Source organism: Coregonus lavaretus (assembly GCF_964263955.1).
Source record: "Coregonus lavaretus genome assembly, chromosome: 2".
Taxonomy (NCBI): domain Eukaryota; kingdom Metazoa; phylum Chordata; class Actinopteri; order Salmoniformes; family Salmonidae; genus Coregonus; species Coregonus lavaretus.
In genome coordinates, this window is record NC_139989.1 from 7,311,981 (window position 1) to 7,328,809 (window position 16,829).

A 16,829-nucleotide genomic window follows, 5' to 3' on the forward strand; every position below is an offset into this window, starting at 1 on the left:
AATGGGATTTTGCTGTAGTGACCAAGGCCATTGTATAAGGTATCCATAGTTATGGGAACGGTATGGGAATGTTGATGGTTCCTGTAGCTATGACACACAGTTACCCATCATCCAGTGGAAGCCAGGAAGTGACTGAATCTGCCTGAAAAAAATGTGACTAGATTTTTTACATGATATTGACCAGAGCTTTAGTTTTGTTTTGTCCACCGACACATTATAGGAAGGTTGCCCCCCCACCCCACCCCTCCTCCGCCAAACTCCCCCTATTCCTATCCTCCTCCGCTGAGACCTGCTATAAATATCGGGAGCGGCGTTTGCGGGTGTTGAGAAATACTAGGCTGCAGGACACTTTGCTCTTGTCAGCCTGATAAGCGGGTGGAATAGGTCGTCTCTAAAGGTGTTGTGTGGGTGGGGGCGGAGGGGGGGGTGGTTAGGATGGGGTGGGGCGGGGTGGAGGGGCAAGAGATAACCCTCTTCTCATACAACCCATGGGCCCCATGCGAGGGTCTGCCTCCAGTCCACCCACCTGACACCTTGGTGTGTCGCTATGGCGCCAGGCGGGGGCGGAGTCTTCCCAATATGAGATGTCATAGCTCTGCGATTAAATACGAGGGCTGGGATTTAGGATGTAGGACCGTATGACTACTCTGCCTGATAGCTGTCAAGACGGCAGCATGAGCAATCACATACTAAAATATGTACCGTACATCAACCATATACACAGAACACGTGCACACACACGATTCTGCGTCGGCTCGTCCTTTTATGCGTGTGCCTATCTCTCTGTTCATGCCAGTGTCACGCCTGTATGTGTGCATGTGTGAGCTGACAGAGTGGTGAAAAGCGCTCACTTTGAGGCGGCGTCAGAGATGCCATGTGTCCTCACGATAGCTGATTACCCAGGGGTCCTTGGGCCAGGGTACATGTTTGATTATTAACTAAGGATCAATGAGGTTGTAGCCAGAACACACTTACTTTAAAGTGGGTACAGCACTACAAAAATGTGATTGAAGTCATCAAAGCGAGACTATATAATATAGCCTGTAGATTAAGCCGTCAGAGACCTAAGTAAGCATTCTATAAAAGGATGAGAATTCATGCAAAAGCTTCCGCCGAGATATGCTTTGACGACTCGCAGTTGGTGCGTAAAAAAACAGTCTGTGTACATTTGTCTAGCGATTTATTAACAAACCCTGTGATTCCAGGCCCTAGCAGCTTTTGGAAGGAGTATGATTTGTACATAATGCTGAAGTTGACTTTCTCTAGTGTGGGTGCTCTGGAAGACTCTGTAGAGCCAGGGTGCTTATCGTTATGGTGACTTATTTGAGTAAAGTGCTGTCTGTGAGTGTGGGAATTTGAACAAGCCGTCATAGTAATGCTTGCTCAGGCAAAGCGACTTATGACACGGCAGCCATTATTTTGACACCTCAGTTTTGGCAGGGGAGTCATTTGATTGTATAACTGACCAGTGATTCAAACTCTAGTTGCCTGCTGGTAGCCCTCTGACCTAAAGCCTAAGCACAAGGTTACTCATCACAAGGGTTTTTCCGAACCATCTGTAAATACAAGCAAAAATAAGAACACAGGACGTTCTCCCGTACGAATAGCCCAGCGCATTTGGCGTAGCCTACAGCAAGCCATTTCCAACTGTAAATGCAAATGAGGGACTATTTATTTTATTGAGAGATTTTCGATAGACAGATATCAACGGATCAACATTGAAATACAGAGGGATATCAACTGATCAAAATCTTTTAAAATATAGGCCAAGTCACCAACTTTCCAAAACACCTCCTCAATTCCACCTCACTGGCTGTGTTGAAGTTGCATATTTAATATGCTTTTTAATAGGCAGTTTGGGTTCCACATGCCACTCTCCACACAGCAAGGCGGATGTTCTAATTTTGCCCATGAAATGAGAAGGGAGGGGGGAGGGGGAGGATAATGCTATTAGCACCATGGTGGCCAAGTCTAACCAACAGCTGAGGTATAATCTTTGCCGTTAATTAGCTTTTAATTAGCTTTTGCCCCAGCAAATACTTTGAATATTTGTTCTGTGCTTGCTCTTTGCCCCTATAATTTAAATGCACTGCAATGATGCACTGTGAGTATTTAAAAGTGATATACATCTTACTTTGGACAGATATTTTCGACAGTATATTTATTATTTCAGATAATTTGGTTTCCTAAACATTGAAAATATTTAAAACGATTAAAATATACACTACACGCCTACATGCAGAGATGGTTCCTCAGCCTAGTGGCAAAGCTTCACATAGTGTATAATTCTGTGCCAATGTAGCTTTTGATCACTGAAATAGTATGTAACAACAATGTTATTACTTGGGGTTATTTTAGTGTTACTAAACAGGGATAAGAACAATATTACACAAAGTGTTTGAAAATGTTTTTCTTTCTTCTATTCACTGTGCTCAGTAGAGTGATATGACAGCAGGCAAAACAAACCTAAACGGGATACTTGGGCATAATCACTACGTATTAATATTCAGAATAGTACTGTTGCAATATATGTATATGTTGTTATTGATGCCACCATTTTCCTTAACCACGTGCACGTTATTCAGTCTGTTCATAATGTGCACTATTTTGACCAACTGTTGCTTCATGGCCATGTCGGAACCAGCGTATTGGGCCAAGTATGTCGAGTAAGTATGCCTTATTCGCCCATCATCTCTGTCTCTCAGCATTGACGCTAGCTTCTGTGAATTCTCTCTGTGTTCTTCTTTCTGTTCCCTCAACCCTCTTTGACTGTATTGATCCTCTGTGCCCTATGTGTCCTGATGTAACGCTTTGCCAGGTGTTTGTTGCCTTGCCAACCACAATTTGCAAGTAAGTTCACGATTTTAGTGTACCCGGCTAATTTGCTAATTGCACTCTTGCTATGCTACATCGGAATGAACAACCATGGTATGGGTGTCACATACCGTTTATGCATTCTTAAATTTTCATTAAAGGGATTCATATTCCAACCAAACACTGTGATAAACAAACAATTGAAAGCTAAATCAATGATGGAATGGGAATTATCATTCAGTTGAATCTCTATCTATCTATCTATCTATCTATCTATCTATCTATCTATCTATCTATCTATCTATCTATCTATCTATCTATCTATCTATCTATCTATCTATCTATCTATCTATCTATCTATCTATCTATCTATCTATCTATCTATCTATCTATCTATCTATCTATATATCTATCTGTCTATCTGTCTATCTGTCTATCTGTCTATCTGTCTATCTGTCTCTGTCTCTGTCTCTGTCTCTGTCTCTGTCTCTGTCTCTGTCTCTGTCACTATTCTCTCTTAGTCAATCATTCACAGTATAAGTCCATCTCACACACTGATTTGCTGTTAGGCAGAGGCATGTGTCATATGGATAGAGCGGATTTGACCCACAGACATGTAACCAACATAGTCTAGTCTGCTATGTTGTGAGAAGCAACTGCCCTTTCTTTGAAACTTTCTGAGTCTAAAACCAGAGTACACTCTTAGAAAAAAAGGTGCCATCTAGAACCTAAAAGGGTTCTTCAGCTGTCTCCATAGGATAACCCTTTGAATAACCCTTTTTGGCTCCAGGTAGAACCTTTTTGGGTTCCATGTAAAAATCTTTTCGACAGAGGGTTCTACATGGAACCCAAAAGGGTTCTACCTGGAACTAAAAGTGTTTCTACCTGGAACCAAAAAGGGTTATCCTATGTCAGTCTTTCTGCCAATGGAATCTGCGCAGTCAACAACACACTACTAATCGGCACGATCTGTAGCATGCAATGACTCCCAACCAGTCACAGTCTCCCTTCTTAACCTTACAGTCAGGAACAATGACAAAGACTAAAAGGAATATGGCTGTGCACTTCCTCCAAATGCTGCATCCTCCATCCCAGTCTCTGTTGCCTCTGACTCTGAAGAGTGTCTCTCTCTCTCGCTCTCTCTCTTTTAATTTATATTATATTACAATTAAGTGACCCCCTGGATTTTAATGCCCATTCTTGTCTTGATGACCTGCTTAACTCATCAAGGAGCACTGCTGTCAAAGAGCTTGTTGTCTGTTTCATTCCCTCGGGGCTGTACTGTCCACATGCTTCTCATTCTTACTGTCCTGTGACTCAGTCTCTCCCTAAAGCTGCTACATGTCTCTGTCTCTTCCTAAAGCTGCTACATGTCTCTGTCTCTTCCTAAAGCTGCTACATGTCTCTGTCTCTCCCTAAAGCTGCTACATGTCTCTGTCTCTCCCTAAAGCTGCTACATGTCTCTGTCTCTCCCTAAAGCTGCTACATGTCTCTGTCTCTCCCTAAAGCTGCTACATGTCTCTGTCTCTCCCTAAAGCTGCTACATGTCTCTGTCTCTCCCTAAAGCTGCTACATGTCTCTGTCTCTCCCTAAAGCTGCTACATGTCTCTGTCTCTCCCTAAAGCTGCTACATGTCTCTGTCTCTCCCTAAAGCTGCTACATGTCTCTGTCTCTTCCTAAAGCTGCTACATGTCTCTGTCTCTCCCTAAAGCCGCTACATGTCTCTGTCTCTCCCTAAAGCTGCTACATGTCTCTGTCTCTCCATAAAGCTTCTACATGTCTCTGTCTCTCCCTAAAGCTGCTACATGTCTCTGTCTCTTCCTAAAGCTGCTACATGTCTCTGTCTCTTCCTAAAGCTGCTACATGTCTCTGTCTCTCCCTAAAGCTGCTACATGTCTCTGTCTCTTCCTAAAGCTGCTACATGTCTCTGTCTCTTCCTAAAGCTGCTACATGTCTCTGTCACTTCCTAAAGCTGCTACATGTCTCTGTCTCTCCCTAAAGCTGCTACATGTCTCTGTCTCTCCCTAAAGCTGCTACATGTCTCTGTCTCTCCCTAAAGCTGCTACATGTCTCTGTTTCTTCCTAAAGCTGCTACATGTCTCTGTCTCTCCCTAAAGCTGCTACATGTCTCTGTCTCTCCCTAAAGCTGCTACATGTCTCTGTCTCTTCCTAAAGCTGCTACATGTCTCTGTCTCTCCCTAAAGCTGCTACATGTCTCTGTCTCTCCCTAAAGCTGCTACATGTCTCTGTCTCTCCCTAAAGCTGCTACATGTCTCTGTCTCTCCCTAAAGCTGCTACATGTCTCTGTCTCTCCCTAAAGCTGCTACATGTCTCTGTCACTTCCTAAAGCTGCTACATGTCTCTGTCTCTCCCTAAAGCTGCTACATGTCTCTGTCTCTCCCTAAAGCTGCTACATGTCTCTGTCTCTCCCTAAAGCTGCTACATGTCTCTGTTTCTTCCTAAAGCTGCTACATGTCTCTGTCTCTCCCTAAAGCTGCTACATGTCCCTGTCTCTCCCTAAAGCTGCTACATGTCTCTGCCTCTTCCTAAAGCTGCTACATGTCTCTGTCTCTCCCTAAAGCTGCTACATGTCTCTGTCTCTCCCTAAAGCTGCTACATGTCTCTGTCTCTCCCTAAAGCTGCTACATGTCTCTGTCTCTCCATAAAGCTTCTACATGTCTCTGTCTCTCCCTAAAGCTGCTACATGTCTCTGTCTCTTCCTAAAGCTGCTACATGTCTCTGTCTCTTCCTAAAGCTGCTACATGTCTCTGTCTCTCCCTAAAGCTGCTACATGTCTCTGTCTCTTCCTAAAGCTGCTACATGTCTCTGTCTCTCCCTAAAGCTGCTACATGTCTGTCTCTGTCTCTCCCTAAAGCTGCTACATGTCTCTGTCTCTCCCTAAAGCTGCTACATGTCTCTGTCTCTTCCTAAAGCTGCTACATGTCTCTGTATCTCCCTAAAGCTGCTACATGTCTGTCTCTGTCTCTCCCTAAAGCTGCTACATGTCTCTGTCTCTTCCTAAAGCTGCTACATGTCTCTGTCTCTTCCTAAAGCTGCTACATGTCCCTGTCTCTTCCTAAAGCTGCTACATGTCTCTGTCTCTCCCTAAAGCTGCTACATGTCTCTGTCTCTTCCTAAAGCTGCTACATGTCTCTGTCTCTTCCTAAAGCGGCTACATGTCTCTGTCTCTCCCTAAAGCTGCTACATGTCTATCTCTGTCTCTGTCCCTTTCCTCTTGGTTTATTTCTTCTTAAAAATATATGTTTTATTTGAACTGCACTCGAAGTCGGGGAACCATGTGGAGGAAGAAGAGGGATGTTTTGCCCCTCACCCTAGCTTATGCCATTGCCTGCTAATGTTTTGACCTTTTGACCCCTTCCCTTACCCCGTACACCCGCCCAGGTACACTTTCACTGGCATTTACACGTTTGAGTCGTTGATAAAGATTCTGGCGAGGGGATTCTGTGTGGGGCCATTTACCTTCCTGCGGGACCCGTGGAACTGGCTGGATTTCAGTGTGATTGTCATGGCGTAAGTATCTCTCTTGTTACAGTAGACCTCTCTGTATCTCTCCTGTTACTATGTGACCATCTACTTCCTTTTAACCTGCCCTCTCCTTCCTTTTAACCTACTTCCTTTTAACCTGTCCTCTACTTCCTTTTAACCTGCTCCCTCCTTCCTTTTAACATGCGCTCTCCTTCCTTTTAACCTACTTCCTTTTAACCTGTCCTCTCCTCCTTTTAACCTGCCCTCTACTTCCTTTTAACCTGCCCTCTCCTTCCTTTTAACCTGCCCCCTCCTTCCTTTTAACCTGCCCCCTCCTTCCTTTTAACCTGCCCTCTCCTTCCTTTTAACCTGCCCTCTCCTTCCTTTTAACCTGCCCTCTCCTTCCTTTTAACCTGCCCTCTCCTTCCTTTTAACCTGCCCTCTCCTTCCTTTTAACCTGCCCTCTCCTTCCTTTTAACCTGCCCTCTCCTTCCTTTTAACCTGCCCTCTCCTTCCTTTTAACCTGCCCCCTCCTTCCTTTTAACCTGCCCTCTCCTTCCTTTTAACCTGCCCCCTCCTTCCTTTTAACCTGCCCTCTCCTTCCTTTTAACCTGCCCTCTACTTCCTTTTAACCTGCATTCTACATCCTTTTAACCTGCCCTCTACTTCCTTTTAACCTGTCTCTACTTCCTTTTAACCTGCCCTCTACTTTCTTTTAACCTGCCCTCTACTTCCTTTTAACCTGCCCTCTACTTCCTTTTAACCTGCCCTCTACTTCCCTTTAACCTGCCCTCTACATCCTTTTAACCTGCCCTCTACTTCCTTTTAACCTGTAATCCAATCTACACTCTCAAAGCAATGGATGCCCTTTTGATTACTCCTCTAATACTCTTTTCACACTACTGAGCCGAGCCAAGCTGTACTGTGCTGGCCTGGTTATGGATCCACCATAGTTACTGGAACCATGATGGAATGGAAAATGTGAAAGGAAAACATCTGAGCAGGCAAAGTACGGTTTGGGTTGGCAGAATAGTGTGAAAAGTGTATTGTATTATATTTGTTGTCTGACAAGCTGTATTGTGACTTCCCTCTATCGCTCCTCTTTACTCCTTAATCAAATCCCTTAATGTTCGACAGAAAAATGTCACTGGAAGTACAAGTTTGCGGAATGCTTTTCTTACCTCCTCTTTTTTATACATTGGAGGAGAGTACAGTTCTATGAAAACTACTCAGCTGTTTGAAGTTGACCTAACGTCTTTTTGATGCATCCATATTACGGGGGGGGGGGGGGGGGGGGGGTGGTGCTAAGCTAACATATAGAATTGTTTTAAGATGGTCATACTATGGATCATTTAGCTATTTGATTTGGATTTTTAGGACCCATAAAAAATATATGAAAATGTTAATTGATAAAATATTGATTTTGGCCTTTACTACAAAAACCCATAGAAACGCATTGAATAACACATTCATAAATGGCATAAAAGACAGTCAAACTGAGACCACCATCGTGTTCGTGAGAGTCTTCCCTTTCCATAATAGTTTGTAGGTAAAACCGTTCGGACGCTACAGGCGTTTTTGTGAGAAGACCGATTTTCGGGATGTCTCATGGTCTGATAAACGTCGCTCTAGCTCTGCCACCTTTCACCGCAGATGCGGAAGTGCGACACTGGCAGATGTGGTGGATTGAGACAAAAAAAATACAGATATCTCTAGTTTAAACTGATGGATTTTGATGGGAGGTTAACTGAAAATCAATAACATCAGGATTAGTTACTGACAGTCCAATTGGAGATCAAGTGTTGTATGACTCAGATGAGATGAATGATCCTCAATTCTGAAGCATAAATCAATATTTGACGTCAATATGGAGGGCTGCTCTTTATGAATGTAAAACAAAATAATGTGACATTTGTATTACTGTAATACAGTGCCTTGCAAAAGTATTCATCCACTTTGGCGTTTTTACTATTTTGTTGCATTACAACCTGTAATTTAAATGGATTTGATTTGGATTGCATGTAATGGACATACACAAAATAGTCCAAATTGGTGAAGTGAAATGAAAAAAATAACTTATTTCAAAAAATTATACAAAATAAATAACGGAAAAGTGGTGCGTGCATATGTTTTCACCCCCTTCGCTATGAAGCCCCTAAATAAGATCTGGTGCAACCAATTACCTTCATAAGTCACATAATTAGTTAAATAAAGTCCACCTGTGTGCAATCTAAGTGTCATATGATCTGTCACATGATCTCAGTATATATACACCTGTTCTGAAAGGCCCCAGAGTCTGCAACACCAGTAAGCAAGGGGCACCACCAAGCAAGCGGCACCATGAAGACCAAGGAGCTCTCCAAACAGGTCAGGGACAAAGTTGTGGAGAAATACAGATCAGGGTTGGGTTTTTTAAAACATCCGAAACTTTGAACATCCCACGGAGCACCATTAAATCCATTATAAAAAAATGTAAAGAATATGGCACCACATCAAACCTGCCAAGAGAGGGCCGCCCACCAAACTCACGGATCAGGCAAGGGGGGCATTAATCAGAGAGGCAACAAAGAGACCAAAGATAACCCTGAAGGAGCTGAACAGCTCCACAGCGGAGATATCTGTCCATAGAACCACTTTAAGCTGTACACTCCACAGAGCTGGGCTTTACGGAAGAGTGGCCAGAAAAAAGCCATTGTTTCAAGAAAAAAATAAGCAAACACGTTTGGTGTTCACCAAAAGGCATGTGGGAGACTCCCCAAACATATGGAAGAAGGTACTCTGGTCAGATGAGACTAAAATCGAGCTTTTTGGCCATCAAGGAAAATTCTATGTCTGGCACAAACCCAACACCTCTCATCACCCCAAGAACACCATCCCCACAGTGAAGCATGGTGGTGGCAGCATCATGCTGTGGGGATGTTTTTCATTGGCAGGGACTGGGAAACTGGTCAGAATTGAAGGAATGATGTATGGCACTAAATACAGGGAAATTCTTGAGGGAAACTTGTTTCAGTCTTTAAGAGATTTGAGACTGGGATGGAGGTTCACCTTCCAGCTGGACAATGACCCTAAGCATACTCCTAAAGCAACACTCAAGTGGTTTAAGGGGAAACATTTAAATGTCTTGGAATGGCCTAGTCAAAGCTCAGACCTCAATCCAATTGAGAATCTGTGGTATGACTTAAAGATTGCTGTACACCAGCGTAACCCATCCAACTTGAAGGAGCTGGAGCAGTTTTGCCTTGAAGAATGGGCAAAAATCCCAGTGGCTAGATGTGCCAAGCTTATAGAGACATACCCCAAGAGACTTGCAGCAAGTTTTCAGTTTTTTTTTGTCTTATTTCTTGTTTGTTTCACAAAAAAAATTATTTTGCATCTTCAAAGTGGTAGGCATGTTGTGTAAATCAAATTATACAAACCCCCAAAAAATCCATTTTAATTCCAGGTTGTAAGGCAACAAAATAGGAAAAATGCCAAATGGGGTGAATACTTTCACAAGCCACTGTACAGGGACAATGTTGTGAGACATACTGGAAAACCCTGTTTTACTTCACTATACTTCAATCCTCTTGCTTTTTTAGCCAACAGTTGCAGAGCAAACTTTTACTTCCAACATTTTAGAATGTATCCTGAATTGAATACCCATTACCGATTTTCTTACTCTTCAAATGTTATATTTGGCTTTGGTTGTGTGGGTGTAGAAACCACCTTAAGTTGCTTTTGAATAATATATTTTGCTCCTGACCTTCTACTGTGGATGGTCTAAACACGGAGGACATACGGCACCTTTTTTCTAAGGGAACAATTTTGAACATCCCCACCATGCATTAACTGTCTCCCCTGTGAGAAAACCGTGTTTGAAGTAGGAGTAGACTGTAGGTAAGGCTCAGACAGTTTCCCAGCCACCCATAACAGCCTCTAAACCAATGACAGATCATCTGATAGAGGACCTTAACCACAGGAGCAGGTTATATTTTTTTATTTTACCATTTAGCCATTAAGGATGCCTCCAGAGATTGGATGAAGTCCACCCCCCCCCCTCCTCCCCTGATGAAGTGTTGATTTCTCATTTGGCTTTTGCAGCTTTATTTCTCCCTCTTTCCAGAGGGCCAGTCGACCTTGAACTGGATGCCTCTGTGGGGTCAGATGGATATTTAGCAGGACAGGGACACATCAGTCATCGACTTCCGCTGCCCTCCCACTAGTGTTGACAGACAGGCCACCTTCCTTCCCACCGCTGGCTTTATTAAATCCAGACTGATGACCCCCCCCCCCCCCCCACGCTGATAAATATCCACACCCCCAACCCTGGGGGTTCCCATGGAAACAGAGTGCATGCCATGTTAGCTATGAAGCTTTTGGAAAACTCACCTCAGAAATGTAATACGGAATGGAACCACTTAGGTCCAGAAGACTTAAAATACCTCATATGAGCAGCACTGTCCTGTTCTCCATGTAAAGCTTTACTAAGAGGCAGTGAGCAGTCCTTAAGTGCTTAGCCTACAGTTGTCTTTCCTTTTTCTTTTTGGTGTTTGACCAAATAACTGTAATTTGATCCTGCAGGTTGCTAACCGAATTTGTTAAAGTAGGCAATCTCCAAGCACTTCGAACATTCAGGGTCCTCAGAGCATTGAAAACTATTTCAGTAATCCCAGGTAAGAGGGAGTCTCCCCTGCTGCTGCAGTGTTACCGAAAAATGGGTTACATTGTCTATCGTCCAGTCCACATACTGTTACTGTACTGTACATGCCCCTTCCCCCCCTTCCTCCTCTCTGTCCAATCCAAAGCCACCCTTTTTTACCCTTGACCTCTAGCCATGCCCTCCCACCCTCCCCTCTCTTCCAATCCCAGCCCATTCAACTGTTGTGTTTTGCCTGTTGTCGGTGCTTTGTCATTGTGTCTGCTTGACTTTCACTTGTTGCAGATATGTTACTGAGTTTGTGGACCTGGGCAATGTCTCAGCCTTACGGACGTTCAGAGTCCTACGAGCACTGAAAACTATCTCAGTCATCCCAGGTGAGAAGGGAGTTTCAAACACTAAGACACCACCCACCGCTGGAAGAGCTAAACCCCAGCTACATTCCAATTATGTCCATACTAGCACCCTACTGTACTTAGGATGAAGCAATGTATTGGGCATGCATTCACAGTGGCCTGCTAGTGTGGGTATTGGAACAGAGTCCCTTGTCATTTCGTTTTTGTTTCTGGTAATCAAACTGACCAGTGAGTGGAAATGAGACCTTTGAGTTGGGCAACGTCTGATTTAAAATGGAGGATTCTCACATTTTAGATTCTCAAAGAATATGTTTGCCCATAGTTTGTTTCAAGTTTTATTAGTCGTATGTACGGGATACGCATGGTTTACATCTCCCTACGAAATGCGTACTTGCAGGTTCCTTCTCGACAACGCAACAACAATAATAAATAAGAAAAGATAAGAAAACAAACATAAAGTCAATGGCTCAGTAGAATAGAACAAACATTTTAGCATGAGTATGATAAAGGAAGGCACAATTTATAGTCCAATATTAACACATGTATTGGGGAAGGGGGGGGGGGGGGGGGTCAGTGTATAACCTGAGCAGAATAATAAGAGTCTGGTAGCAGCCGTTGTGTTGTGACTTCAAATTAGTTTTGTATTTAGATGTATGAATGCCATTCATTTATTAAAAATGGCATAGTCATGCAACAATGCTTGCATCCACCTGCTATATGCAAACACTTCACTTTAGACATCAACAAAGTGAATGTATAGTCCACGGATAAAGTTTCAACATGACATCTGGCCTTAAGCCCAAGGATTATGTTACCTCGTTATCTGACTCAACAGGTCTCATTCACCCTTAGTGTTTAACAGGCATGGGTATAGTCAAATACTACTTTGTATGGTAATAATATCTCCATTCACAACAGACGCTCCCATAGGAAGCAGGACATACAGTCCATTCAGAATGGATCTCTACTCAAATAGGACTAAATCCCTTGTTTGGATGAAACAGATGTAGTACCCTTAGAAACATATAGTGCAGTATATTTCTGAGCAGGGCCCTATATGTAAACATTTACATTTTAGTCATTCTACAGTACATAACATGTCCACTTGACCTGCCCAGGGAAAAACCCTGAACCCTACTTTTTACTTTACGCTATAGGACCTAGACTCCTAGATTTACCTGGTAGGTCACTTTGGGATGATCTGTACCATAGCTACCCGGTATCTACTCTGTGGGGGCTAACTTCCATCAGTCATGGCCCATGTATTCCACTACACTGCTGTTCAGAGACATGGTGCGTCAGGCTCTTCATGGCTGACCTCCTTTGGCCCATGCCGTCTTCTGGAAATGCCAGAGTGGAAGTGACGGTTTAGAGGCTGTCTGCATTCCTCTCTGTGTTCATACTGTATAGCAGTCTGGCCCCCCACACTACCTTAAATCCAATACAAATCCTGGCCAAATAGGAATCAGGATAGTGAGGTAATAGCATAGGATCAGATGAGCTATATATAGTTAGCTAGCAAACAAAATGCTAGGAAATCTTAGGAAATGCTTTGGGCACACTCTGAGACAGTCAGTCAGTCAGTCAGTCAGTCAGTCAGTTAGTCAGCCAGTCAGTTAGTTAGTTTGTCAGCCAGTAAGTCAGTTAGTTTGTCAGCCAGTCAGCCAGTCAGTCAGTCAGTCAGTTTCTCAGCCAGTCAGTCAGTTTGTCAGCCAGCTAGTTAATTTGTCAGCCAGTCAGTCAGTTAGTTTGTCAGGCAGTCAGTCAGTTAGTTTGTCAGCCAGTACATCAGTAAGTCAATTTGTCAGTCAGTCAATTTGTCAGCCAGTCAATCAGTCAGTTAGTTAGTTTGTTTGTCAGTCAGTCAGTCAATTAGTTTTCAGCCAGTCAGCCAGTCAGTCAGTTTGTCAGCCAGTCAGTTAATTTGTCAGCCAGTCAGTCAGTTAGTTTGTCATCCAGTCAGTCAGTTAGTTTGTCAGCCAGTCATTCAGTCAGTTAGTTAGTCAGTCAGTCAGTCATTCAGTTAGTTAGTTTGTCAGTCAGTCAGTTTGTCAGTCAGTTAGTTAGTTAGTTTGTCAGCCAGTCAATCAGTCAGTTAGTTAGTTAGTTTGTCTGTAAGTCAGTCAGTCAATTCATTTTTCAGCCAGTCAGCCAGTCAGTCAGTTTGTCAGCCAGTCAGTTAATTTTTCAGCCAGTCAGTCAGTTAGTTTGTCAGTCAGTCAGTCAGTTAGTTAGTTAGTTTGTCAGCCAGTCAATCAGTCAGTTAGTTAGTTAGTTTGTCAGTCAGTCAGTCAATTAGTTTTTCAGCCAGTCAGCCAGTCAGTCAGTTTGTCAGCCAGTCAGTTAATTTGTCAGCCAGTCAGTCAGTTAGTCAGTCAGTCAGTCAGTCAGTTAGTTAGTTTGTCAGCCAGTCAGTCAGTCAGTTTGTCAGTCAGTCAGTCAGTTAGTTAGTTTGTCAACCAGTCAGTCAGTCAGTTAGTTTGTCAGCCAGTCAGTCAGTCAGTTTGTCATTCAGTCATTTAGTTAGTTTGTCAGCCAGTCAGTCAGTCAGTTAGTTTGTCAGCCAGTCAGTTAGTCAGTCAGTAAGTTAGTTAGCATGTCAGCCAGTAAGTCAGTCAGTTAGTTTGTCAGCCAGTCAGTCAGTCAGTTAGTTTCTCAGCCAGTCAGTCAATCAGTCAGTTAGTTTGTCAGGCAGTCAGCCAGTCAGCCAATCAGTCAGTTAATGTGTCAGTCAGTCAGCCAGTCAGTCAGTTAGTTTGTCAGCCAGTCAGTCAGTCAGCCAATGAGTCAGTTAGTTTGTCAGCCAGACAGTCAGTCTGCCAGTCAGTTTGTCAGTCAGTCAGTTAGTTAGTTTGTCAGCCAGTCAGTCAGTCAGTTAGTTTGTCAGCCAGTCAGCCAGTCAGTTAATTTGTCAGCCAGTAAAGCAGTTAGTTTGTCAGCCAGATAGTCAGTCAGCCAGTCAGTTAGCTTATCAGCCAGGCAGTCAGTTAGTTTGTCAGCCAGTCAGTGGGTTAGTTAGTTTGTCAGCCAGTCAGCCAGTCAGTTAGTTTGTCAGCCAGTCAGTCAGTCAGTCCTTTAGTTTGTTTGTCAGCCAGTCAGTCAGTCAGGTAGTTTGTCAGCCAGTCAGCCAGTCAGTTAGTTTGTCAGCCGTCAGCCAGTCAGTTAGTTTGTCAGACAGTTTGTCAGCCAGTCAGCCAGCCAGTCAGTCAGTTAGTTTGTCAGCCAGTCAGCCAGTCAGTTAGTCAGTCAGTTAGTTTGTCAGCCAGTTTGTCAGCCAGTCAGCCAGCCAGTCAGTCAGTTAGTTTGTCAGCCAGTCAGCCAGTCAGTTAGTCAGTCAGTTAGTTAGTTAGTTAGTCAGCTAGTCAGTCAGTCAGTCAGTCAGTTGGTTTGTCAGCCAGTCAGTCAGCCAGTTAGTTTTTCAGCCAGTCAGCCAGCCAGTCAGTCAGTCAGTTATGTTGTCAGCCAGTCAGTCAGTCAGCCAGTCAGTTTGTTTGTTTGTCAGCCAGTCAGCCAATCAGTTAGTTCATCAGCCAGTAAGCCAGTCAACCAGTCAGTTAGCTGTCAGTCAGCCAGCCAGTGAGTTAGTTTGTCAGCCAGTCAGTCAGTCATCCAGTCAGTTAGTTGTTTAGTTTGTCAGCCAGTCAGCCAGTCAGTCAGTTAGTTAGTTTGTCAGCCAGTCAGTCAGTCAGTCAGTCAGTTTGTCATTCAGTCATTTAGTTAGTTTGTCAGCCAGTCAGCCAGTCAGTTAGTTTGTCAGCCAGTCAGTCAGTCAGTTTGTCATTCAGTCATTTAGTTAGTTTGTCAGCCAGTCAGCCAGTCAGTTAGTTTGTCAGCCAGTCAGTCAGTTAGTCAGTCAGTAAGTCAGGTAGTTTGTCAGTCAGTCAGATAGTTAGTAAGTCAGCCACTCAGTCAGTCAGTTAGTTTGTCAGCCAGTCAGTTAGTCAGTCAGTAAGTTAGTTAGTTAGCATGTCAGCCAGTAAGTCAGTCAGTTAGTTTGTCAGCCAGTCAGTCAGTCAGTTAGTTTCTCAGCCAGTCAGTCAATCAGTCAGTTAGTTTGTCAGGCAGTCAGCCAGTCCGCCAATCAGTCAGTTAATGTGTCAGTCAGTCAGCCAGTCAGTCAGTTAGTTTGTCAGCCAGTCAGCCAATGAGTCAGTTAGTTTGTCAGCCATACAGTCAGTCTGCCAGTCAGTTTGTCAGTCAGTCAGTTAGTTAGTTTGTCAGCCAGTCAGTCAGTCAGTTAGTGTGTCAGCCAGTCAGCTAGTCAGTTAATTTGTCAGCCAGTAAAGCAGTTAGTTTGTCAGCCAGATAGTCAGTCAGCCAGTCAGTTAGCTTATCAGCCAGGCAGTCAGTTAGTTTGTCAGCCAGTCAGTGGGTTAGTTATTTTGTCAGCCAGTCAGCCAGTCAGTTAGTTTGTCAGCCAGTCAGTCAGTCAGTCCTTTAGTTTGTTTGTCAGCCAGTCAGTCAGTCAGTTAGTTTGTCAGCCAGTCAGCCAGTCAGTTAGTTTGTCAGACAGTTTGTCAGCCAGTCAGCCAGCCAGTCAGTCAGTTAGTTTGTCAGCCAGTCAGCCAGTCAGTTAGTCAGTCAGTTAGTTAGTTAGTTAGTTAGTTAGTTAGTTAGTCAGCCAGTCAGTCAGTCAGTCAGTTGGTTTGTCAGCCAGTCAGTCAGCCAGTTAGTTTTTCAGCCAGTCAGCCAGCCAGTCAGTCAGTCAGTTATGTTGTCAGCCAGTCAGTCAGTCAGCCAGTCAGTTTGTTTGTTGGTCAGCCAGTCAGCCAATCAGTTAGTTCATCAGCCAGTCAGCCAGTCAACCAGTCAGTTAGCTGTCAGTCAGCCAGCCAGTCAGTTAGTTTGTCAGCCAGTCAGTCATCCAGCCAGTTAGTTGGTTAGTTTGTCAGCCAGTCAGCCAGTCAGTCAGTTAGTTTGTTTTTCAGTCATTCAGTTAGTTTCAGTCAGTCAGCCAGTCAGTTAGTTTGTCAGGCAGTTATTTAGTTAGCTTGTCAGTCAGTCAGCCAATCAGTTAGTTTGTCAGCCAGTCAGTCAGTCAGTCAGTTAGTTTGTCAGTCAGTCAGTCAGCCAGTCAGTAAATGTTTCAGCCAGTCAGGTAGTTTGTCAGTCAGTCAGTCAGTTAGTTGGTTTATTCAAATACGTACAGCATAGAATAGATCAATTTTATTTTTTAAACTCATTATTTGGGAAGCGTCTGTTGTAAATGACCATACATTGTGAATTTGCGGTGCATTTTTTATCTCTCAAAAAGAAACAAGACAATGTTTCTTTCTGTAGAGGTTTGTTCGTATTTGTTAGTTTTCTTTGTGTAGTGTTATTAGTGATGGACACTGATATGGAAAATCTATATCAATATAATTTGTAACTGTATGGACTTAACTTTTAAGGCTTTGTGAAATTCAGACAACTTCTTGCTGATTTCTCATTAGGCCAAGGGTGAATGTTCTGGGGGCCTAACCTACCCAACCAGTTTGAACACAATGGGAATCCCGTTGATGGCCCATCAGCAGGCAGTTATGCTAAGTTGAGAG

The 16,829-nt window shown here is 43.6% G+C and overlaps 1 protein-coding gene across 1 annotated transcript in view; it reads left to right on the top strand.

Annotated features, from left to right (window-relative positions):
* The first annotated feature begins 976 nt into the window (after window positions 1-976).
* Window positions 977-16,829, top strand: part of LOC311100152 (sodium channel protein type 2 subunit alpha-like) — a 156,785-nt gene continuing 140,932 nt past the window's right edge. The window contains exons 1-3 of the mRNA XM_084140932.1: window positions 977-2,666; window positions 6,217-6,345; window positions 11,225-11,316. Coding sequence (XP_083997058.1) covers window positions 2,446-2,666; window positions 6,217-6,345; window positions 11,225-11,316 — 442 coding nt within the window. The 5' untranslated portion in view covers window positions 977-2,445. The remainder of the gene's footprint in view (window positions 2,667-6,216; window positions 6,346-11,224; window positions 11,317-16,829) is intronic.